Source organism: Dermacentor andersoni, chromosome 10 (genome assembly GCF_023375885.2).
Source record: "Dermacentor andersoni chromosome 10, qqDerAnde1_hic_scaffold, whole genome shotgun sequence".
Classification (NCBI taxonomy): domain Eukaryota; kingdom Metazoa; phylum Arthropoda; class Arachnida; order Ixodida; family Ixodidae; genus Dermacentor; species Dermacentor andersoni.
The window spans coordinates 59,834,150-59,859,719 of record NC_092823.1 but is presented as its reverse complement, the minus strand read 5'-3'; the positions used below and the strand labels follow the sequence as shown (position 1 = coordinate 59,859,719).

Here is a 25,570-nt window from a genome sequence, read left to right as displayed (position 1 = left end):
GAAACTTTTGCTTCTGTCTGCGGTTTTTTTTTTTTTCTTACGCTAAGTTTTCTTTTATTAATTCCTTAACTATGCAGTATCTAGGTGCCGATCTATGTGGCAACTTCTATGTGGCACCGCCTTTGAGATCGGCCAAAGTGGTCACCACCCCCAATTGACAGCATTAGTGTTCGTGACTTTTAAAAGTGGCGGCTTTTCAGATGTTAAAGGTGTATTTCTCCATCGGGTACTTAAGCGCAATGTCGCAAATAAAACTTAGTAGAAACCTCGTAAATTATATGGCACGAGTATGCGTTTCTATAGGACAGTTTACTGTACAGGTGGGCAAGAAGATGTTTTTAAAAGGGTTAAAAGAAGTACTGTCAAAGCGTTTACAAAACCTATCTTTTTTTCTTTTACTTAACCACTAAGACGTTGGCTCCAAATTCATAGTTACACTTAAGTGGACTGTTCGTTCTGTCGACTGACTGCCGAGTCTGTACAAGGCCTATAATATCATCCATATTTTCGTATGCTCCTGAGACACAGTACAGTTATCGGATATGTTTCAGTGAGCATTGAGAAAAGAATTGCGCATCCCACATAATGGCTTAGCATTCCTGTACCCTACGCGCATGGTGGACTTTGATGTACCCTAGGATGCACTACTGGATGTACCCTGTGATATACAGGGTGCTTTTTTTATTTTAGCTGCACCAATTTTTTTAAATATTGCTTATGACAGGTAGCACAATTCTAACCCTTGATCTATATTACTCGTTGAGGGGGTCATTACTCCTACGAAAAATCAAAATGTTCATTTGAATATATAAAGTAATCATGCTAATTCACTTTTTACTCAGTTAGCTTACGCCACATATTTCAATCTACAAATTATAACCAAGGTGTAGCCAGAGTAGAAAAGTGTAGAAAAGACAACCAGCACGCAGATAATCCTGTAACTACTCGGGGTAGGACTAGCGTCATCCCTTATATTCACACCGTCTCACATAATCTTAAGAAAATCGCCCAGCGAGCGAATGTTCGTGTAGTGTTTTCTGCCCCTAACAAGCTCATGAGGATTTGCAAACTCACTAATCCGAATAAGGTAGCTCCTCTTTCCTGCGACAAGAACCACAAAAATAAGTTTGTTAATTGCGCACATTGTGTTGTTTATTGTTTTCCACTCAAGTGCGGAAAACGTTACGTTGGTCAAACTGGCCGATGTCTGAATGACAGGCTGCGCGAACATGGTTACAACGCCAAGAATTGTATTACAGCTGGGGGGTTTCTTGCGCAGCACTGCAAAACGTGTGGTTGCGAACCTGTCTTAGAGGAATGCGTCATTCTTGGTCGCAGTCGTAATCAGCTCACAAGAGAAATCATCGAAGCAAAGGCTATCATTGGTCTGGGCCATGCATGTGTAAGCTCACCCTCATTATCATTATCAAGCAATGAATTGGCGTATCTCCGACTGCAGCCACAGGCTGTCTGAATATGTTGCCACTTGGTTACTATTGGTTTTGTTGCTCGGTTTTCTTTGTTATCTCTTGATGTCATATGGTTTGCCGAGTGTATAAGTAGCCTTGTGTCACGAAATAAACCATCAGTTGGAAGTTAGCGCTCACTCTGTTTTCCGTTCCCTTTGATTACCCCTACCTCCTTCCTTTTTTGCTCGTCCTGAGCTGCGCTACAAGCCTAAAACAGTCATGACATACCAACTCGCCCAAACTGCCACGCTTTTGATCTTAATGTTCGATCAACGTAGCTGGCTCCACTACGAAACTTCTTGTGTTTTATATCTGCTATGCGACCGCCGGAATTAAATTTGCCGAATTTGTTTGTCCATTTCCTTACGCTTGATCGAGCACAGTTGGTGATTTGAAATATTTTGGAACTATTCGAAGACTATTCGTTTTTTTTTTTTTTTTTCAGGTGAAGACTATTCGATACGAAGATGGAATCGAATTTAGCAGTGTTTAATTCGTTATTCGAAAGTTTCGAACGTTCGGACACCCTTACACTACTTAGCGTCAATCGAATGAGAACTTCGAAACTGTGGCATTCTGCTTTCAATTTATTTATCAATTCCTCTATGGAGGTAAGGTGCACCAAGCATCGCTTGAACTTTTTTGGGTGACTCTAGGCAGAGGAATGGAGTTTCTTCAAGCGACATCACTCGGTGCGTGCGATGGTTCGAAGGCCCGCCCGGACCCAGCTCGGCTCGGGAGGTCACTTGGTGAGCTGCCTCGCTCTGTAAAGTCTCTTGGAACCATCGGCGGCCGGTGGCGGCGACACCGGCTCCGGCGCCATGTTTGGGAACAGCTGCCGGCGCGCCTTGAGCGTCCTGGCCCGCCGCGCCAGCTCGAGGAATGGCCGGGCCACGTCTTCGTAGTCTCCCGTTGCCGCCGTTTCGTACAGGGCGCAGTGCCACCGCTCGGCGAGCTCCGCCAACTCGTGCGAACTGACGGCCCGCGCCTGCAGTGTTCAAAACGTGCGTCACTGTTTTGATGAAAGAGAAAAATCCGCATGCTGCGTAGCGTGATTTCGTGTGATCAGATGGCGTTTATGTGGGAACGTGCGGGTTTTCGTACAAAGAGAGAGAGATTTCGAAAGAACCTCTAAGTGGAACCTTATAAACTAGACTTGCAAAACTCTGATTTCGTGAATTTAGAGATAAGACGATAAAAAGAGTCGATGGTGGGACTAAGGGTTAGGGGTGGTCTTCCACATTCCGTTCACTCGTGGCATAGCGTACGTGTGGCCAAACTGGTCGATGTTGGAGCTTGCGGGTTCGCTAGCGGTAGCGTAAACGGAAGGGGGCCAGTAAAAATAATTCCTTCATCATTATGCTCGAGATACGCACGATCGAGCGGCACAAGTTCGGTTTTATCGAAGCGTTTCCCGGTGAGAACGCGTCCAACTTGGTCGTGCGCTCCGTAGTCGCAACTGGTCGCCAGACAAGGACGGCACTCGTCCCAAACACCAATTAAAGTTTGGGAACCCGGATATTCTTTTTCTTTTTCTAATATTCAGACTGTGTCGTCGAAATTCACGAAAGTGGAGTATTCATAGGATACTTCACTAGTATGAAATGACTCAGTGTTTCGTTTCAGTTTCCCTTTATGCATAGCAGAGCGCAGGTGTAGGCCATTCAGAACGGGAAAGCACAAGCGGTACTGACAAGTGATCAGTTATCAGTACCGCTTGTGTCGTGCCTTTTTTCGAGTCTCGCGGGTTTCTCGCGGCAACTTCCCAAAGTCGAAGACTCCCTCTACACGTTCTTCGCGTCTCTGTGCCAACAGGCACGGTGCGAGGCGAGTCCTCGTGAGACGGCGTACCTGCACGAGGTCCCTCTTGGTGGCCGCCAGGGCGAGGGGTTTGCCCGGCGCGCTGTCCTGCAACCAGGCGTACATCAGCTCGGCCGTCCGCACCGATTCGGGGCTCGTCAGTGACACCACCAGCAGGAAGCCGTCGCCCCAGTCCACCTCGCTAGACTCGAGCCTGGACTAGAGGAACGCGGGCCCGGCGTTGTTGCAAGCCCCGAGAAGAAAAAAAAAATTTCAAAACGCAAGAGGATATGCGCCTTTCTGCAGGCCCCCAGCATGTGACGCGTCGCAGGAGCGAAATGCGAGTTCCGATGTTCTACGACGCACGTACGAATGTACACGAACTGCGGGAATACGAGCGGTAAATATGTTTTTTTTTTAGTGCCAAGTGGCGGTGAAAATAAGCGGTCAACTTCGCTTTGAGTTATACTTTCTGAATAGTGTTGCTTTTCTTCTTTTTTTTTTTTTGCAAGTAAGAAAGAAACTAAGCCTGGCCATTGTTGCGCACTCTTGAGGAAGAGAAAACACCCAAATGCACTAAATATCGAAATCCGTGACTCGCAATGACGTCATCGACGCCACGATTTGAGCGCGAAATTTAAAAGGCGTATTTAGAAATCATTGAAGAGGAAGTTCGTCTTTCTTTTTCCTTCTTTTTTTTTTTTAATCCCTTCTGTTCGAGGTTTTATGCAGCAGGAATGTAAATATAAAAAGCAATCGACTAATACTGCATCAATATTCCAGTTCGGCATCTCTCTAGGAGAAAATGATAGGAGTCCGCCTAGAGGAGTAACCAGGGGACTCAATTCACGAAGCTCTTCGTTCGCAAAGTGCTCCCTGCTACTATAGCTGACCGCCTCCTCTAGTAATATATCCATCATCAAGATTGACTAAAATTTTCGTTCCCAGATTCGCCAGCTATGTGTGTGATTTCACAAAACTATCAAAAAGAGATCAAACGGGGAAGATGGCCAACTTTGTGCTTATTTGGTCGTCTGTTCATTTCGTGTATCATTATTCAAAAGACTAGCACAAAATAGCAGGGACAAAGACGGAGAAGACGACAGGACGAGCGCTTCTCCGTCTTTGTCCCTGCTATTTTGCGCTAGTCTTTTGAATAATGATGACACACCAACTAGCCCAGCTTTCTGCCTTGATACATTTCGTGTATTTTGTTTGCTTGTCTGTACATGTGGAAATGCCTCATTTACCCAAGCGTTAGCTCGCTCGATTTTCTCCATCTTTCCTAATTTACGTCTGCTCGCCTGCTGGTATTCCTTGGTGCTCCCTTTCCAAAGTAATGACAGGCGCGATTATTCAAAAAAGACTTATTCGCCAGCCAGCAATTTTTTATTAATATGTCATTCAAGGAAAGGTCGGCGCCTTTAACAGCGCAGACTACTCCTCTTTGCAGGGCAAGCAAAGCTAAGAGCACGAAACACTGAAACACCCATATATCACAAACATTTGGGAAACTACGTACAAGAGTCAAACAAGTCACAGAAAATAGTAAAAGAGCTCCGAGAGACACACAGTTGCATAAACACAAGAGAGTTTCAAAACACACACATAAGTTGACATTTCTTGCAAATGAAGCAGCTTGCGAATCTACACGTCAACATAAAAATAAACAAACAATTACATGTAACGAAATCTGACATGCGCAACAAATATACGGGCGTGAGCTACCCATAAACGATCTATTTTTTTTCCACGAAGATTTTAAAGGTTTACTGAGGTTCCGGTTCGTGCTAGACTCTCAGCGTCTGCGACTTGTGCGACAGCACAGGTTCTTAGGTATCATCACAGGCGGACGCCTATCATGGGCTCCCCAAATAAAAACATTAGAGAAGGAAGTCAACTCCCTAATCAACATTCTTCGTCGATTCGCTGTAGTGAGATGGGGTAGTTCAACCTCTTCCTTATTATGCATTCCCTCAGCGATCATTAGACAAAGGATAGCATAATCTGCTCCTGTGCTACATGGAGTATCCTGTAATCTAGAGGAAACAATTAAAAGATTGCTGGCCAGAAGACTTCGCATACGTCTTGGCGTTCCGCATGGATCTGCCAGTGCTTTGGTAGTAGCCGAGTCCCGCCAATCAACTTTTTATGCAATAAGATTTACGGAAACTTGCCGTCTGCTTTTTGGTTTGGCGACACAACACGCTAATCGCCCACTGTGCCAAAACCTTCAGGATAGAACTGCTGTACGCATACATAAATATATACGGCCGTGCAAAAACTTACTGGCCTGCTTACGAATACTGGCCTACATGCGCGACTCATCCCCCAAGTGACCAGCAATTCCAGAAATAGTCACATCAATTCCTGGAGTAGGCCGCAAATGTGAGATGCCCGTAGTTGCGATAAAGCAACTAACTTTATCACATCTTTACACTAAGTACGTAGTTCGCATTCACGCGCATAACAATGGATCACGCTGGAAACAAAGATCGACTTCTGCGCTTTATATACTTGCATACCAAGAGAAAAGAGCTCATAAGCTCTGCCAATTTACGTCTACAACGGCAGAAATTTACGCAATACCATCTGCTTTACGTTACGTTACATAAATCAGCAGTCAGAACCACTTCGCTGGGTAATTCTGAGTGAGTCACAAGCCTAATTGCTGTGCTCAAATGAAATCAGCTTAAGAAAAGCAAACAGCACATTGACATACGAAATACAGAACACATACCCCATAGTAAACAATCTACAACACGACATAACTTTCCAGTGGATTCCAAGTCACTGTGAAATCATAAGAAACGTAACATCTGATCACATGCCACGTGTAGCACATCAAGAGAATGAGTTATTACTACTTCCTTTAGCGGCGAGTGATGCGCGATGTCTATTGAACAAACTATGCGGCAGAGAATCCAAGAAAACTTGGTTCATAAATGATGCGCAGAACTCTCCAGGCCTGGAGGAGGAGGAGGAGGAAAAACGTTTATTTAGCTCTAGAAAATTCTATGAATTTCGCGGAGTCAGATGGTGTCTTCCATCTTCTTGGCAATGGCCGTCTGCCCCTAGTCCAGGGCTCCGCTGGATGCCGCTGCCAGCTGGGCCCGTCGGATCAGCCCTAGTTGGACGTCCTGACGGTCGCTGGAGAGCATTCCTTCCCATTGCTCCGCACTCGGGTTTGGTATTATTGGTGCCGCATTTGTTTTCTGGCAGGCCCACGTTATATGGTAGAGCGTGGGTGTGTCCTGGCACCATGGGCATTTGTCACTGTATTTCACTGTATTGTGTGGGTTGTATTTTGCTGAGGGTGTTTAAGTTCGGATATGCACCCGTCTGTAGCAGCCTCCAAGCTACGGAGTCCTCTCTAGTGAGAGAGCTTTCCGCTGAGAAATATGCACTCGTTGCTTTTACTCGCAAAGCGATGGCCCCGTATGCTTTGCGGATTAATGACCAAATTATACGATATAGACGAACGCACCGATTTCTTGGCGTCATCATTGATAGAGACTTGTCTTGGAGCCCTCACATTTCGTACATGACAAAGTGTTTGGCCGCCATTGTGGACCTTCTTGCGTTTCTCGGCGGGAAGTCCTGGGGTGCAACAGTACCGTCAATGTTGCAACTATATAAAGCACTGTTTTGGGCTTCCTGCGGTACAGCTTACCTGTACTAGGAAATACTTGCACTAAGAATATTCGCCAACTCCAGAGCGTGCAAGCCCAAGCACTCAGGACTTGTCTCGGTCTTCCCAAAACTACGTCATCGATGGCGACAGTGGCCATAGCCAGAGACGCTCCTTTGACAGTCTACATTGATACAGATGTCCTGAGAGCGCACATCCGACACCTGACTCAGATTCCCTCACACCATCTTGCTTGCTTGCCAGCAAAAAGGCCACTTTCAACTTTTGCTAAAACTATTGTAAGACATCAGTCCTACTTGCCATCAGAATTTACGCCCGCTACACGATTGTCAGATCCATTGTGGTGTCTTCACCGGCCGCAAGTGCAACTGACAATTCCAGGAATCAGAAAGAAAGCTGGAGCGCCATTGGAAGCTTTGAAACAAGCAACTTTGGAGCACATTCACAACGTGCACACATTCCGGCAACATGTATACACAGATGGTTCAGTAAAACTCAACAGCTCTGCTTCTGCAGTCATCATCGCGGCACAATCTGAGGAAATCAAATTAAGAACTTCATGTGTGACCACATCGACGGGTACAGAACTCGCGGCGCTCCGTGCTGCACTTGATTTCATTAAGCAGAAGCCACCGCAACAATGCACAGTCTTTAATGACTCCAAGGCAGCCCTTCAGTGCATACGAAGCCCAATGCGCCACGGACCCAATGAATAACTGGCCTCGGAAATTCGGCACATATATCATCAAAGCCATGACAAGGGACGCAACATAATCTTTCAGTGGCTTCCAGGACATTGTAATATCAGCGGGAATGACCACGCCGACGAAGCCGCCCGATCTGCGCATGAAAGTGGTCAACGAGTCTTCATTCCGCTTTCGCGAACAGACGCTGCGGCTGAGCTGCGATTGATGTCCCGTGAGTGTACCTTGCCCCTGTGGGACTCGAATGTTCGGTTGCGTTCGTTGTCTCCGGACATACGGATGCACCTCCCGCCTGGATTACCGCGACGTGAACAGACCATGCTCTAGCGTCTGTGGCTAGGCGTTGCCTTTACAAACTCCTATGCTTTCCTCATAGGAATGGCCAACAGACCCACGTGCGACACATGTAACATCGACGAGACGCTAGCACACATTATCTGTGTCTGCCCGCGATACAGTGCTGAGAGACAAGTGATGCGCAGAGTACTGGACCAGTTGGACAATCGTCCACTTTCACAACTAAAAGCTTTAGGCCAATGCTCCGAAAGAACATCCGCGTTGAAGGCCTTACTCGCGCTATTAAGGTTATTGCGGTCCACGGGGCTTCACGACAGACTCTAAGAATGCCGCCCCCTACCGCTCTGTAGTGTACGCGCTTTGTTCGTGCTTGTCTCCCTTTGTTTCTATCTCCCCCTTCCACTCTGTTTCTCTTTTTATCCCCCTTAACCCTTCCCCCTGCGCAGGGTAGCCAACCGGAACTACCTCTGGTTAACCTCCCTGCCTTTCTCTGCATTATTTTCTCTTTCTCTCTCTCTCTCTCCATTATATAATATAGATTCTGGAATAGAATTCAGAATTCCGTTTAATATTAGTCGATCTGTTGAAGAAACAGTTCATAGGCTCCGGCTAGGCAGTGCCTATACTAAAAGTTTTTGGTATAGGATAAGAAAAACTAACAGTGCTACATGCTCATGTGAAGAGGCTGAAGAAGAAATTGACCACCTTCGTCTACACTCTAAAATTCGTGATGCTCCCCGCAAGAACCTTTCGGAAAAACTACATGGCTTGGATAGGTGGCCACTATCCTTAGGAAAAATTTTAGGTCCATGGCGAACAGAAAAACTTCAAAACATCGCTGCGCGCGCCTTAGTAAAACTTTTGGAGGAATAAAAAATATCACAAATATACTAAGTCATACAACAGTTATTGCCCGCATTGTTGCTATTAACAGGCACCCTTAATTACACGTTCGTTTTGTCTTCGTGTTCATGCAGCATTTGTATTTGTTGTATTCAGAGTGCAGCATTCGAGTGCCCAACATCTTCTGTGTGAACATCTTGCTTTTGTGAACGTTTATGCTGTGTGAATGCATGTGTTGCATGTGAACCTTTCGGTTTTGTGAGTATTTATGCTATGTGAACTCTTCAGTTGCGCGAACGTTTATTTATATTGCGGTGCTGGGTGAGACAGTGCGTGAATATTCGTTCATGTGTTTATTAGTACAGTTCAGTGTTGTGGACAGCTTTCCGGCGATAACTATCACCTAAGATAAGAGTAGCTGGCGCCAAACAAAGCACCATCATCATCAGCCTGGCTACGCCCACTGCAGGGCAAAGGCCTCCCCAATACTTCTCCAACTACCCCGGTCTTGTGCTAATCGTGGCCATGTTGTCCCTGCAAACTTCTTAATCTCATCCGTCCACCTAACTTTCCGTCGTCCCCTGCTACGCTTCCCTTCTCTTGGAAGCCAGTCCGTCACCTTTAATGATCATCGAGGCATAAACCTATCCTCAAATACATTTAATGAAGAGGAAAGATTTTAAAAGACACAAGTGCTCTTTTCTGTAGTTCCATTGTTGGCCATGCACCAAGTATATTTTTAGAGTGAGCGGCTGACGGTGTGGCAACACGTAAAACTTTACAGCCTATTTAGTATTGCTTGCCACCAATAATGACAATGCATCGTTCGAACACATGGCACGCGGCTGACGCCGTCTCAGCAAAGCACCGGCGTGCGGAAGAACCAAACATTACATGCGTACCCGCTGACTCTTTCGTTTCCTTAACTCAATTTTGCTGCGAAGAGAAGTTATGCAGTCCCCAATAGCCCAATAGATGGTGTCCAAATAGCACCCCAACTAACCCAAACGACTACTCTCTGGGAGTAACGGAAGCCAACCCAAAAGTTGTCCCTTTTGTGTATGTGTGTTCTGCAAGCACCGGAAGTTATGGCCGCCATGTTTCGCACACCATCTAGACGTCCATCAATTCCCGCGGAATCTTGAGAACACCCACTGATCCTCTCCTCCTATCCTGTTAATAACGGAAAGATTTGAGGACTTCCTGCGCCATCTGAACAGCTTCCGTGCACTGAAGCTTTCCCTCGAGGTCAAGAAGGGAAAGAAATCAAGAAGCGGAAAGGTAGGGAGGTCAACCGGACGAGCGTCCAGTTTGCTACCCCGCACTGGAAGAGTGAGCCCTGCGCACTCACCATAGGACTCAAACCATGACTACACCATGACTACACCATGACTACAAACGGTCACCGAGGCCGGTGCAGCAGGCATGCCGAGGCCACATTTGTTTTTGCTTGTTTGTTTATTTTTCGCATACTCGCGCATTTGCCTCGCGAACCACTGAACACAGCAGACAGCACGTGCATCGCAATCAGAAAACTGGCGAAACGAAAGAACAGCGCGCGTTCCACCAACGTTCCAGGCACCGCGTTTACATCAACGCTCTGGCATGGCGCACAAGATGAGCCCGACGGTAACCCATTGGCGCTTGTCAGTGCCAAATGCAACCGCTGCTTACGCAACGCGGCCGTGTCCTAATACTTACAATGCCGGGCTTGAAACACTGCATTGTAATCGTCGGTTCGCTCTCGCGTGCGTGCATATGTTTCTTGCTTCGAGCCGTGGCCGATCCAGACGCGTGACGAACAAATGCGCGCGATCGACATGTTTCCTCTCTATTAACAGCTGTTCGCAATGAAGTGTCTCGTGCCCGCGATACTCGCCTTTCCCGCAGTGTCCATGAGGTTCAAACTGAGGGCCTCGCCATCGTCTTCGATCGTGAACGGGTACACGCTGACTGCCCGACGAGAGGTTCCCAGAAGGCGGCCCCACCGAGAAAAACAAAAGACAAAAGATACGCACACAAGTTCAGCGTTATTCCAATAAAAGATTTAAAAAAAGTGAACACCGAGCAAACTCGCTTCAGTATCTATACCTGTTGGGAATCCATTACGGGTGTACGGCATACTTACGGCGAACATATTGAAGGGGCAGCGCAAGACGACGAAGACAAAAGGCAGGAAACACACGGGACAGCGCGTGTCTTCGTCGTCATGCGCTGCCCCTTCGAGATGTTTAACCAGTACCAACTCGCCCAAATGTCGATTCTTCCACAGTGTATTTACGGCGAACTGTCTCCGATAATTGGAGGTAAGGGATGCGAGACGGAACACCAATTCTTGCTGACCACGTTCGATAGCAGTGACGGAGGTCAGAATCTGAGCGACTGTCGCCAATACGCCATTTAATCAACTATATTTCTCCGATTCCGCTCTCTTTCTCTTTTAAAAAACATTCTCAAACTGTAGCGCTCAGTTTGTCACAAACTGCCCTGCTACAGAAAGCCAGGCAGTGCTCAAGGCATGTGCACTTTTTAGCGATCGTGAAAGTGTACCATCAGGTTATCGGTATCGATTCTCAATATTGCGAATTACCAATATTAAACCTCAACCCTTCACCCTCTGATTCAGCGTTCTACTTTTTCTTCTTCCTTTTTCTTATTTTTCTTTACAAAGGCTTCCTTGCGGAATATGCAATATGCAATAAAGATGAATGGAGCACCATTGTGCAAAAATCTTTCAGAAGTGGAACTAGTTAGTCCTCAATTTCGAGCAAGTGAACGTGTCTTGAGCACTGACTGCCCCGAATTATTCTAATTGATATAATAAGTAAAATAGTTATTCTAAATTCCGTGATGCCCGCAACAGCTGGCGATGCATTGCTGGAAGGAGGACAACATATCGTGGCAAATCATACTTAGTTAGATGTCATATGGGCCCCTTCGACGGTTGCGTTTGCCACTTGTTCAGCAGGGCCCTGCGTTGTCTACCTGCAATGCTCTGACGATTCGGAATTGGTGAAATGAATGTTGGATTTTGCTTTATAAAGAGGTCAGGACAGGACGCGTAAGCGTTAAAATCTTTGCTCAGATTATCCATGTTTGTTAGCATCCTGAGTTGTCAATGCCAATGCAAGATTATTGTGGAATTTTGCAATATTTCTAAGGAGATGAAACTTTTTCAAGTGTTCTTGCGCAAAAAGCATTTATGGCTGCGCAAAAATAAGCACCTTCTGGTTTTTCTTAAACACAAAAAGGAAGTCGTCAATATCGTTTCTGTGCACCAATTTGTATTACAGTGCTTAGTTCATGGCTGGAGATCGTTTAAAACAGGCTGTAGGAAAAAATATGTACAACGACCTAGCGCATTACAATGTATAGATGTGTGGTAAGCGTTCATATCGATTAAACAATAAATAGCGATTCCTGGAATCCATTAGCGATTAGGCCGTGCCAGACAGTGGCACTAGCTGTTTTAGAGCGCAGCTCTTTGGCGTCCGTTCCTGGGTTTCGCGTCGTCGTCGGCGTTGTCGTCGGCCTCGTAACCAGCTCCGCCCCCCTTTCATCCCCCCAGCGCTAGCAGCGACCGACTGATACCGCTGGATGCCGCTGACGCCGCTAGAGAGTCAAGATAACGTGACTGCATAGAACACCGTCGCCGCCATGCAGAAAGAGGAGGAAAGGGTCCCCCCCCCCTGTTCTTGTGTGGCGGATAGGGTGCTCTTCAGTTGCCGACGCGCCGGTTATTTCACGTAGGCCCCGGCACGTCGACGAATACGTGACCACCTTCCCACGGCTAGACCTGGTTCTTAGCGCTGCGGAAGCGAGGGTATCTTATTGTTTGTGTCGGCATCGGCGGCGTTGTCCCTGAAACCAACTCCGCAGCTGGGGTTGACTCACTATCGGCGTCAGCGGCATCAGTCAGTCGCTGCTATCTCTTCCCTCCTCCCTTTATCGTGTTGTCCGCTTGCTGCGCGCGCTTCTGCCCCCATCGTTTGCCGCTGGGTGTACACGCCGCCCCCCTCCCCCCTCTTCCTGCGAGTCTCCGGTTGTCAAAGCGCCGGCTCGAACTTAATTCCTTTCTTCGCTCCTCCTCCAATGCAACCCCTGTGCGGTGGCAATCAGAGAGCCAGATCGGTGGCGGCGGATCTGTATATGTGCACCGCCCGAGCCGAAATTGCCGCTGCCGTTCGCCCTGTGCGGTGGCAATCAGAGAGCCAGATCGGTGGCGGCGGATCTGTATATGTGCACCGCCCGAGCCGAAATTGCCGCTGCCGTTCGCCACTGCGAAATTATCTGCCAGTTCTTTCTGAGCCATGAGCGAGACGACCGATGGGACTTTAATGTTGACATAAAGACAAACAGCAATTTCCTAACACTTATGCGGGAGAACATCCCGTTCCTCTCGCTCGTAACGCGTCCCACGGCTGTGACAACCTCGCGAGGCACTTGTATAGATCTCGTCTTTGAGAATCAAGCATTGGTGTACCAAGTCGAACATATATCAGTCTATTTCTCCGACCACAAAGCTTCCTTCATGACTGTCAAGAACTGTTAGTGGAGTCTTTGTTAAAGGAATACGTGTGAAAAATAAAAAAAAAATTCTGTGATAGCGCATACATGTGTTGCTCGATTTCTTTGCCTCAATCTATCGAAAAGGTGAAACAGCTTATTTGCTGCGCTCAAATTTCGCATTAGGAAGTAACGTAATCGTCGGTAATTTTTTGTCTTGCTGACCTTTCCTAATCTTTTTTTTTTTCTTTCTTTCCTTTTTTTTTACTTTTACGTGCATAATCACGCACCACGCTCCTTTTTCGCCATGTCTGTTTTCTCTTTTCTTTTCTCCTTACAAGTGCCTTCAGCATGTGCGTGATAGTTGCAGTCCGCACTATCTGCCGGCTCGCGGTAGCTTGCCTCTTATCTTTACACGTTTGCGATACGGTAGGCAAATCAGTTCTGCGGATTCCCGCAAGGTGGAGGAAGGAATCGTCATAAGATGACGTCACATTCGTGTGGATGAGAAATTTCTTTTTCTTTTCGTCCCAGGGTACACAGCACGCCAAAGAAAAAAAAAAGCAAGTGGGGTAGGGAGGGGGGCGCTGCAACATAGTTCGAACCGCCTAGTGAAAACCCTGGGCACGCACTCCCGCTCACCGAGGCTGGGGTCGTACTCGTGGATGAAGCGCCGTGTCAGGAGCCGGACGATGAGTGCTGCAGAGATAAGGACAGCGAAAGCCACGAGATTAGGCACACGCAAAGTGCTACATCCTGTCAACGAATCAGGGCACTATATATAGCGAAAGGCATGCGAGTGGTGTCAGTCATATCGCTCTTTCATTTGTTTGTTTGTTTGTTTGTTTGTTTGTTTGTTTGTTTGTTTGTTTGTTTGTTTGTTTGTTTGTTTGTTTGTTTGTTTGTTTGTTTGTTTGTTGAGGGCAGTGCGCAAACTCTAACAAACTGTGCCAAAGCGCTTCGAATTTCCGCTGAGCTGCATTTCTAATGCTGCTTTCGCACGCTAATGGCAGAATATCAATTTAGTGGACAATTCTAGTACAGCGTATGGTTGCGTACCGACGAGGACTCTAAGTTCTGCACAGTGCGCATGCGCAAAACGAAACAAGAACGCAACGTCATGTACATACGCCCGTGTCTCACTTTTGCGCGCGCCGTAGCCGCTTTCTTCGTTGTTTGTTCGGGGTAGCGCGAGACTTCTAGTTAACGTTTCTGGCTTATTTAGAAGCGTTAAGAATACTTATTGAACCCTCATCTTCTTTTTTTTACTTTTTCATGTCTGATATATTAGTTTCGCCTAGTACTCTCACTGAAACAAAAGAGACAGATTCTCTTTGTTTTGTGACTGCAAGGACAAGTTAATGGGTACAGGTTAATGGGTACAGTCAATGGGGACAGGTTAATACATGGGCTTTGGCAATAAATTACGTATGCAAGCACTCTAGAGTGTTATGAGCGTGCCTAACGAGCTGGAGGGAATTGAGCCCGCTGCCCTGGGAGAACTATAAAAGCCCCCAAAACCAAATTTAGCGAAAGATGGTGGTACGCTATGGAAACTCTCTGTGCGAAGTATGGCTGGATCAAACACAGCCTTTGTAAAAAAAGGAGTTCTTATTCAAGTGTCCGAGCGTGTGATATGGCTGCTATCAGCTATGCTCCCCAGTGTCCCGACATAGTTGTACTTTACAACAGGTTTATATTTTCTGGAAAGCGGACGGGGGCCACGGCAACTGCAATGTGTGACAAAAGTTTTGCGTTTCTGGTGCAGTTAGAAACGTTGCAAATTATTACTGATAGGAAATTACAGGTAGGAAAAAATATAAAATTTATTTCCCTATTTTGAGGCGTCTTAACATGTTCCAACTGGATTTTAGCGATGTACTCGGTGAACTAAACAAGACATTTTGTTTATAATTGGCGAAAATCAAGGGCACATCATGGGCAATGTGTAGGTAAACTTCAAAGACAGGGGACTGATCATGGCATTTGCAGTAAATTACGCATGCAAGCGACCCGGAGTTTTATGAATGTGTTTTGCGAGCAGAGAATTTTATCCCACTGCCCTGGGATAACTGTGAACTTAACCGATATAAAATCTAGCGGAAATTGAGATTGAGGGCAGAGGGCAGTGACGAAGGTAGGACAGTATGGTGGATCGTACGGCGAAATAACATGTGTGCTGATGAATTACTGGCTTTTTAAAAATTCCAGCAAGTGCTCCAAAGCATTACTTGTGGGCAAAATTTGAAACGGAACAGTCATGTATATATACGGGCAACTATTTAAAGTATGCGATGAAGTCAAAAGAAACTTAAACTCTTATTGCAACTGTTCTAAAGTAACAGCTTCGCTGGAAATCGGGTTGTGATTCTCCCAAAGTCCCACACATCCGCTGCCTTCTTTTCTTCTGAATATTACAAGTAATTTACGTTGATTGTACTTCGTTGCCTATAACCTCAACAATGTTATTACGTAAACTAGCGATACATTCATGTTGTAGACTTAAACATCAAGTACAATTCTTTGTGTAATTATTAAAATTGTAGCAAATGCCCATTTTTTATGTGCGCTGTACTGCTGCTACTGGGCGTGATCCGATATACCTCTGTGAGGCACTCATTGCCTTTTGCACTTGTATCATCTTGAGATTTTACATAGTTGCAAGAAATAAATGCAAATTCAAATAATTTATGGGACCCCCATGGTTCACCACGTATGATTGATAAATAGGTCTATGTCTGATAAAAATGAGTAATTCCTGACAGACACATTTCCCGCCCATCTCACTTATTGTAATAGTAATTGTAATATATACATATATATATATATATATATATATATATATAGAGAGAGAGAGAGGGAGAGAGAGGGAGAGAGAGAGAGCACTGAAAAAAATGCAGCAGTACGCATTCAGCCGATTTCGATAATCGCGTCGGTGGTTCACGAACAAAGCGCGTGGCGCCGCCACCGTCTGTGAGAGCTGCGAATAAAAGAAAAACTAAACGTACGTTTCTCAGGCCATAGCGTGACATTATACTGCAAACAATTTCTGAAGCGGCTGCGTGGCACGCGCACGTGCGCATGAGCACGTGGTCGTAACTGCGAGCAAACAAAAAGGGGGTCTGTAAAGAAACGTGCATGTCACCACGATGGATTATGCATGTCTAATTCATCGAGCGTTCTCTGAAACGTTTAATGAAATGGAACAGCACCGAACAGCTACGTGAGGAAATTGTCTGTTGATATATGTATTGGCATCCTGGTGATTTCAGTTAAGGTGTGTCTTGTCAGGATGGCCGAGCGGTCCAAGGCGCTGCGTTCAGGTCGCAGTCCGGTCTTCCGGGCGTGGGTTCGAATCCCACTTCTGACACAGTTTCTTTTTTAATTTCTTTTTTTTTTTTGCAATCTTCTCACACGGCCACAGCGAAGCTATCACGTTTAAGTCTCTATCAAGTGAGTCCAGTGTTGCCATTTTAGCCATTTCGTCGCTAGAGTTAGCGACGTTTTTGTATGTTTAGCGACTTTCTTTTTTTCTATTCAGCGACTATCGCCTTCTTTTTTGCGAGCGCATAAGCGCATAATATGGGGAAATTTCTTGGCGACTTCAAAGTTAAGAAAACAATTTCGAGAACGCACTTCGAAAATAAATAGCGACAAGTAGGCAGCCGAAGTTAGCTTTACGGCCCGTGGGCTCTCTGACCACCATGATTAAACGGTTGCGTCTACTCACGGAGGTCGTACGACGTCGTCCGTAATTTTCATTAGGTATAGTTTCACTTTTCTATTCGAAGTTTTCAGTAAGAGCTAGAGTATAGCTTTCGTGTGCTTGATCGCGTTGTCGGTAGACGCCGAAAGTGAAATATGTCGACAAATTCAAAGACCAGTTGCTCAAGGGCACACTTATATGCAACTGCCTCCACTGCAAAACGACGAAGGAGCGAACCAGATTTGCACAATGTACAAGGGCGAATCATAAAGTCTTTAGCCATATTTTTTATTAGCCGAAATAACGTATGTACCAGTAATTAAAAAAAAATACCCACTGTTCTAAGTACCTTAAACTATTTTTCACATAGACCCCACACGGTTTCAGACATTTGTCCCATCGCAGCACTAAATTTGAGATGCTACCTGCGGTAGAATTCGTACGGCTGACTGTGGAACTACCGTCGGACTGCTCTCTTGGCTTCATCATTGCACTTGAATCGCTGTACTGCCAGAAGCTTCCTCAGCTGGTCTAAACCATGGAAATCACTGGGGGAGAGGTTTGGACTGGGTGGTCCAGACTCTTCCAGCGAAATGACCGGAGATCGTCGGCCGTTCTGATTGCCACACGCCGCCTCGCATTGTCGTGAATCATAACCGCGTTGTCCACATCGAGAATTCCTCGGCGTTTTCACCTGATGGCAGCCAGCAGACGTGACAGTGCGGAACAATAACTGTCGGCATTGATGATTGCACCTTTGTGGCATAAAATCCAGCAGAAGCGGTCCACGGCATTCCCACAAAGACCATCGCTTTCCCAACAGACGGCACTGAACGGAATTTAGTTCTCACAGACGCACCCGGATGTTTCTAAAGCACGCTCTGCTGCTTCGATTCCGGCGTGAAATGCAGTATCCACGTTTCATCGCCAGTAACAATGCGGTCCAGGAAACTTTCACTCTCCTGCAAGCTTTCTTGGTCGGATATCCGCGACTCCGCTGTGGACTCGTCAATGCATGAGGACGGCGGGGTGGGCTGTTCCAGGACTATAGGGAACACCCTGAATCCCTACTTCTAACGAGTCGTTTCATGTAACGACACCAGGGGGCGGCAAACCTGATATGTTAGCCCGCCTCCGCCCCCTAAAAAATTTTGTGTAACTATGCAGCCAGCCCAGTCCCACGCCATCCCCCTTTGCCTTACCCATCCAATGTCAAGTGCGTGCGCCCTCCCCCGAAAAAAATTTCTGGCGTGGCCAGAAATTTTTTTTCAGTGAATTTTTTAAATTTTTTCATAGTGAAAATGAAGGAAGAAAGCGAGGTATGAGTACATGTTACCTACGCAGGCAGTACAAATTTATGACAGGGCTGCTGCTCTCCCGAAGTAAGAATGTGATGGTACGACATCTCGTGTTTCGGTTTGACTGACGTATACAGTCGGCTGTAGATGACGACCTCACGCGATATTTGTTGTCTTTGTCTTCCCGGTAAACATTTGTTTGAAGTCAGCGCCAGTGTAAGGTGTCGTGCATTCCGCTCTTGTCGCTTGATTCTTGGCTGTCTGCAAAGCTATAGCCCGCAGCATTCCGTCGATCAATGTGCCAGATGTGTGACACCGTGCGAATGCCTCCTCCGCGGTGCAGCTAAACATAAAGGACAGTGCGGCACCACGGCTATTTCGATCACACGTCCCCCGCAGTTTCAAAACCCGAGGCGACGGCTGCAGGCCATCAAATATCCGCACCCTGGACCCGTAAAATCACACACACACACACACACACGCACACACACACACACACGCACACACACACACACACACACACACACACACACACACACAAACACAATGCGCTGCGACAGCCCCGCTTCCTCAGCAGCCGCGCACGTCAGCTTTCCAGAGTGCGCACGTTTTCCGGATTTGTTTTGCGCACGCGTACAGCTTTCCGTGCCTCGTTGTATAAAGGACCGCATGCCATCACCAGGGGGCAGCACCGACAATGGAGGGCCATTGAAGAGACGAAGACTAGCGGAACCGAGAAATGAAAAGGGAGAGCCAGAAAGCAGCGTTGGGCCCCACCAAAGATAGCACACTCGGCATTTATATAAGTAAACGCCTGTCAACTCTTCGCGTTCTTCGCCACGCTGAGCCCCGTGTTTGCTTGCTCTGCGCGCGGCATAATATACTGGGACTTCGCGCGCCGGGACTTCGACGATCGTAAATCGCGTCCGCGCATATATAGCCCCTCCCTCCCCTCCCATCGTGTATTTAGGAAGTAGGCGCAGATGGTGGTCTATATCGGTAAAAGAGGCGAGTGACGAAAGATGGCGTGAGAGGTCGAGGGCGGTCTGGCTAGACTGTTTGGGACAAAACAGCACGAATTACCGGTGGTGTCGGACGGATTGACGTTGTCGATAGATTGACTGCCTCGGAACGGTATTCGAAAGTCGCGACGCTTTCTTTTTTCGATTAGCCACGACTGGCAGCGTATACACTCCAGATACACGGCAACTGAACATCGTGGATGCAATTTTGTACATTGTCAAATTCCGCCATACTGTCAAATTTCCAATCTTGAAGTCTCTGATTGGCTCGCAGGGTTCCTACCGCCTCTCTGGTTGGTTCAAAAGGCCAACATGGCGGAATTTGACAGTGCGCAACATAGCATCCCTTTCATCAAGCACAGAAATAGCTGGCAAAGTCTGTCATGAGCTGTTGTTGTTGTTGTAGCCTTTGGCATGTGTGGCTCCTACCCACGATGGGGGATTGGCCAAGAAATCGGTGGATTATTCCATGAGTTGCGTTGTTGTTGTTGTCGTCGTTGTTGTTAAAGATGATGACGATGATGTTCGTGCTGATGTTCGAAATCCAGAACGTGTGCACATAAACGCTATTCTGGCGTGACGGTTGGTGGCAGAAAATGCCGCTTATGTGCGTCATTCTCCCTTTTCGGCTCCCTTCCTTCCCTAATCCCCATCTTAAATGGAGCGCCGTTAGCGACCCCCAAAGGTTCTAAATCTCCGAACGCGCGTGCAAGAAAAAAAATGCAGCTTTTAGTTTCTGTTCTACATTTCTCAATACTAGTTTTGAAACTGTATTCCATGCGGTAAATTATTATTCATGAATATTTTTGGCGTTGCTAAGACTCTAGTTCTGGGTTCGGAGCCAGGCGTCATTTAAAGGGGTCGCTTGCTTACGCCACTGGAGCGCCAAAAGTGGTAGCTGGTCTCTGCTAGCGGGCTGTCACATTAGCTCAGCTAAGTGGACCCACGTGGTCGTCCGCCTCTATTGTCGAGGGTTGCTCACTGGTGAAGGAGTGTGGTCCGGAGGTAGAAGATATAGAAATGGGTTTATTTTTATTTTTTTACATAGGGTCCCCATTAGAGTCCCCATATTGCTTAGAGTCCTCAAGCATTAGAGTCCCCATATTTACAGGAGTATACTGGGGCTATCACAGTAGCGCGTAATATCTGAGCAGTCTACACGACTGAACTGAAGTACACAGTTAGATGGTGATCAAGACACCTTACATGTTGGCAGAGCAGACTCAAAACACCCAACATGTCCGCTTAAAATGCCACATCTCTTCCCTAGATTCCCGTACTAGGGAAGACATTGACAGGGGTGTTTAAATCGTAATTTAATTTTGAGACTGAAACGAATACAAATTAAATATTGCCAGAAGCGAGCCGAATCAAAACTGAATACTTTTGAAATAATTTTCGAGTAATGAACAGTCGTTTTCACAATTAATATAAAGCGAAGTTCACATCCTAGTATTCATAACGTTACCAAGTTTCCTTCATTACATCGCGCGTTATGAAGTGTTGTTTACTAAAATCACAAATAGAGCATTAGGAACCAGTAAGCAGTTTATTCGCACACACAGGGCTCCTCAAAGAGTGCGAATAATAGCTGTACAGTCGGCGAAGTCTGGCTGTTTGAGCGATATGTAGCCTCAAGCAGCCAAGCTTTTCTTGCACGTGGGCGTGCACCCAAAAAGTTGAGGTGGACCGTTCTGCGCCATCGTAACGTAGCCTCCACAATCGGGAGTCGAACCAGCGACATCCGGCTAAGCTGCAGAGCTATATATAACCACATACGTGGACTTATTATACATACATTCTAACGCCTTTGCAACGAAGTGCTTGGAGCGTCCGAAATAACTCGTTATACAGGTCACTTCGTTGTAAAGGTCGCGCACGGCCGCACCACTCACAGTAGGATCGGGGGAGAATAATTCGTTCTTTATACAGGTTATTTCGCTGTAGAGGCGTTCGACTGTACATGTAGGTTGCATACGTGACGTCACGTCTGCCGGTTCGTTCGTGTGACGGCCATGTTGATCGATAAGTGGCAGTGGTAGGGTGAAGTGACCGTCCCAGCCTTTCGCTCAGAATGCAACCAAACCTGAGTGATCAGTATTTTGCATGCCTGGTATAGTCGCAGCTGATCGGATCGACGCGTTCACGCTACGCGAGGAACGACATGCGGCACTGGTAGATGGACCCGTGCACGTTCAATACCGCCAGTGTACACGACTGCGTATGTCAACGTTTTCCACGACATAACTCACAGTGACATCGTCAGCTATCTTGCGTTCTCAGCGAACTTCGATCGTTACCCTCGAACGAATGACTTTCTCTGCAAATCACTGGAATCTCATAACCACCTTACGAGTGGATGGGTCAAAAGCCTGTCGACGAAATGGTTCCAGGAAGATAAAGTGCTTCTACCTGTAGACCGGTACGCTGAAGTCTTTCTTGAATTCGAAACTTAATGAGCGCATTCTGGGCAACGTCAGGTCAGCAGTTGCTTCATGGTCGATCAGCGGAGCAGAATCCTGCGTAGATGCACAGCTCTCTCCGCATTCTCTACGAGCGCCTCTGTCGAGGCCGGCCGTCCGCTTCTTCGCTCAATTCTCGGTGCTCGCTCCGCAAAGAACTTTCGGGATTGGCGCTGTAGCACACCCGAAGGGTTGTAACCTACCCCGTAATGAGTGTCCTCGAAAAGCTTCGACTGTCTTCCTGCAAATATGTCAAAAGTGTATACCTCGCATTATGTTTAAATGAAGCCCATCTATAATTTGCGCCCATCAATGACAAGTCGCCAATCTCCATCTCACATGTCGTTTGCAGCTCTGCCGAAAGAACGAGGCGCACACAGGCAATATCCTTGCGCAGCGGAATGTAGTTCCTAACGTAACTGTGCGATTATTGGTGGGATTACTGAGTTTTGTTTTCGCTTAGCGCACGACACGTTACAGCGATATACGTGACAGGTCAGGACCTTTGTGCATGTACGTCATGTTCCGCGAACTCAGCAGCCGCTGAGCAGACGACGCGGCGCGGACAAACACATCTCGAGTGGCATGCGGCCTCCCTATTGGCTAATGTGGAAACTTCAACTTGGAGATGAAAAGTATCGTAGATTCTTTCGGATTAACGCAATATTTTATTGATCCAACTCGTGGCACCAATACATTGGACCTTTTTTTCTGCAACTTGCCAAATTTTGTGAATTTTGTTAAGGTTATTCCGAGAATAAGTGACCACTGGGCTGTCGTCACAAGTGTTAAAACCAAAGTAGCAGATAAAAGAAAAAAGAAGAGACCAGAACAGTGTACATATGTGACAGAGTTTACTATGCCAGCATATCAAGGAAGCTTCTTGGTCATTTGCCGCTTTTTGAATGCCTCTCAGATGATTGTGACATTCAAGAATTGTGGAATAAGTTTAAACAAAAGCTCAAGGAGCTTACCGAAAGCTGCATTCCCAGTATCAAACGCGGTAAACTTAAATAGCGTAACAAGCCATGGATGACTAGGCATATATCTTAAAAAGAGTTAATAGAAGAGGTATATACTTATAACACCAAAGAACTAATAACAATTGTCATTTTGAAAGTTTGCGTGCTGTAACCCATGAATACAAACAAAACATACGAATTGCTAAGGGGTGCTACTTTGAAAAACTCGGCAGGTAAATAAAGACGAATGCCAAGGCATTCTGGCAATATATGAAAGGCTACGGAGCAGATCCAGCGGGAATCACCGAAATTGTCTTTAATAATGAAGTTTTTAGATGACATTGAGAAAGCTACTTGTCCAAATAATTACTGGAATGCATCGTGTAACCGCGCAAACAACAAAGGACAAAGAAGGAAACACACACGACAGGTGTTTGGTGGACAAACGGCGCGGTGGACACACGGGACAGGACAGGTGGACACACAGGACATGTGTCCTGTGTGTTTCCTTCTTTGTCCTTTGTTGTTTGCGCGGTTACACGATGCATTCCAATATCGACCACCAACTAGCCCGCCTATCCCTCTTAACTAAATAATTACCTTCGCTCGGTATATTTGCCAAAACACACCTCCAGTCCTTCACCATGCACAAGTTCCGTTCCGACTGTGAAAACTGTAGAGCTAAATGTAAATGGAATCAAAGCATTACTAAACAATATTAACAATAACAAGGCAAATGGACCGGACGGCATTTCTCATCGAATTCTAAAGCAATTCTAAAGATTTCCCTTTATCTCTATGTACTCTACACAAAGTCTTTACCTTCGGGTGCCCTCCCGGATGACTGGAAAATTTCAGTGACATTTGTTGCATTTGAGAGAAAAAGTTAAATTGAAGTGATTGTTGGAAGCGGAATTTCGAGTTAGGGCCAGAATGTTTTTTAAAAAGATTTCCAAAATCTGCAAGTTTGAAAAAAATATAAGCACGAAGTTTAGAAATTAATAGCTCTGCATCAAAAACAGATATCACGGCTCTGTACACAGCATCCATTAGACCATTGAAAGCGGACAGGTTCGATATGTCATCTTATATCTTACATGAATTTGTTATGTTGTTTACAAGAGTTCTGCAAAAACTGTATTTCCATGATACTAAATTTTTTGAGATTCATGTGTAACATATCAATTTTGTCCGCTTTAGATTTACTATTAGATGCAATTAACATAATCGTGGTATCATTTGTCATTGCTGAGTAAAAGAGTTGTGAACTTGATAGTTTCGCTTTCTGAAAAATTTAGATTTTTGCCCATTTTTATTAAAAATTGACCACCTAAATCGAAAATTCAAAACCAACTGTCACTATATTTGAAGTTTTTCTTCTAAATGCAACAAACCTCGTCATGTTCGGTGCAGTGGTTGCCAAGAAAAACGAATTCTCCTTTTACATGTATTTAGATAGGAGCACCCGAGCTAAAGCTTCCTCTTAAGGTTTTCTCTTAAATGCAACCCATTTGATGCAAGTCGGTCTGGAGGTTGCCTCATAAAAGCGTTTGTGCATTTTACGTCTATTTGAATCGGCAAAATCATAGTTGGCGCAGAGCTAAGTTTTCCTCTTAAAGCGTTAGTTCGGGAAAAAATATAGTAATCTGCTGCATCAGAGTCACGTGAAAGCACTTCGATGATGGTGATGAGTTGGGATCATATATGGTCGATTTATATACATTGTTAGTAACACCTCTTCAGGATTTATTTTCGCGTTGTTCTCATCCCAGCTAGGACCCGCCGTGGTTGCTCAGTGGCTATGGTGTTGGGCTGCTGATCACGAGGTCGCGGGATCGAATCCCGGCCATGGCGGCCACATTTCGACGGAGGCGAAATGCGAAAACACCCGTGTACTTACATTTAGGTGCACGTTAAGGAACCCCAGGTGGTGGAAATTTCCGGAGTCCTCCACTACGGCGTGACACGTAAAACCCCATAATTAATTAAATAATCCCAGCTCGCGCCGGCGACTTTGCACAAGTTTCAAACACGAAGTTATTCCACGCATGCAAACGTTACCACGCGCAAGGGCGTTTACCGTCCTCTTTAAAAAAAAAAAAAATTGTAAAGGAGTCGTAAGCAATTATCGCGTCTATCAGAATACGCGTGCCGCGCGCGGTAGACATGCCCCGCAAGATGGCGACAGTTGCGACATTCCAGCGAGTAGCAGGGAGAAAAAATAAAAAAAGAAAAGCGATTTAATGCGTTCCAACTCCGCGAACACACTGCCAAGCCACCCCACTCGTAGAGTAGGCGGAAGAGAAACGCCTTCCGCACTCTTTGAAACAACAAACAACGCGATCGCGCAAGTGCGCGTGCTTAGGTGCGCGCCGAGTCGTGCACGAAACTTGCCTGTTTTTCCCGTCCCATCTTTGCCGATCACCACGAGATTAATCGGTTCCAGCGGCGCTAGCGGTGTCGTGGCCGCGTCCTCTTCCATGACCCGCACCACTCCGCGCACCCCTGCGAGGGCCCGGACAGCCCTCTCTAAGTTTAGAAGAGCGCCCAGTTATTTGGGATCAGCTGATCACAAAACTCCCGCCAAATGACTTCTGCGCCTTGCGCCATCTCGTAGAAGCTCGAGGAAGACGCGTCGCCGCTGTGCGTCCCGCGTATTGCTCATATTCGGCGAGTATGCCAAAAGAAGAAAAAAAAGACAATAGCAGCGGCTCCGGTTGAAAATATGGAAGCAATTCTTCGAGACCAGCTGTACCATATTGATAAAACAAAAGCACGTGTTAAGACACGAATGACCTTGCAGTAAAAGCAAAACAAAAAATCTCGAACGATAGCAGACGACGTGCGTA

General features: G+C 46.3%; 1 protein-coding gene and 1 non-coding gene across 2 annotated transcripts; one reads left to right on the top strand and one right to left on the bottom strand.

Annotated features, from left to right (window-relative positions):
• Positions 1–2,038: 2,038 nt before the first annotated feature.
• On the bottom strand, positions 2,039–25,290 carry LOC126543842 (ras-related and estrogen-regulated growth inhibitor-like). The gene is made up of 5 exons (XM_050190973.3): positions 25,116–25,290; positions 13,914–13,970; positions 10,645–10,718; positions 3,321–3,488; positions 2,039–2,457 (listed from the first exon to the last, which is right to left on the bottom strand). The coding sequence occupies exons 1-5, from the start codon at positions 25,201–25,203 to the stop codon at positions 2,212–2,214; spliced, it is 633 nt and encodes a 210-aa protein (XP_050046930.1). The 5' UTR covers positions 25,204–25,290; the 3' UTR covers positions 2,039–2,211.
• TRNAL-CAG (transfer RNA leucine (anticodon CAG)) lies at positions 16,558–16,641 on the top strand. The gene has a single exon. It is a non-coding gene; the product is annotated as a tRNA-Leu (tRNA).
• Positions 25,291–25,570: the final 280 nt, after the last annotated feature.

What these genes read in the sequence shown, in the direction of transcription:
- LOC126543842 (XM_050190973.3), bottom strand. Translation starts at nt 25,203, where the DNA reads ATGGAAGAGGACGCGGCCACGACACCGCTAGCGCCGCTGGAACCGATT. An exon ending in CGAGTACGACCCCAGCCTCG is followed by an intron (nt 10,719 to 13,913) that starts GTGAGCGGGAGT and finishes CTCGTCGGGCAG; the next exon opens with TCAGCGTGTACCCGTTCACG. An exon ending in TCATGGACACTGCGGGAAAG is followed by an intron (nt 3,489 to 10,644) that starts GCGAGTATCGCG and finishes GCGTTCCTCTAG; the next exon opens with TCCAGGCTCGAGTCTAGCGA.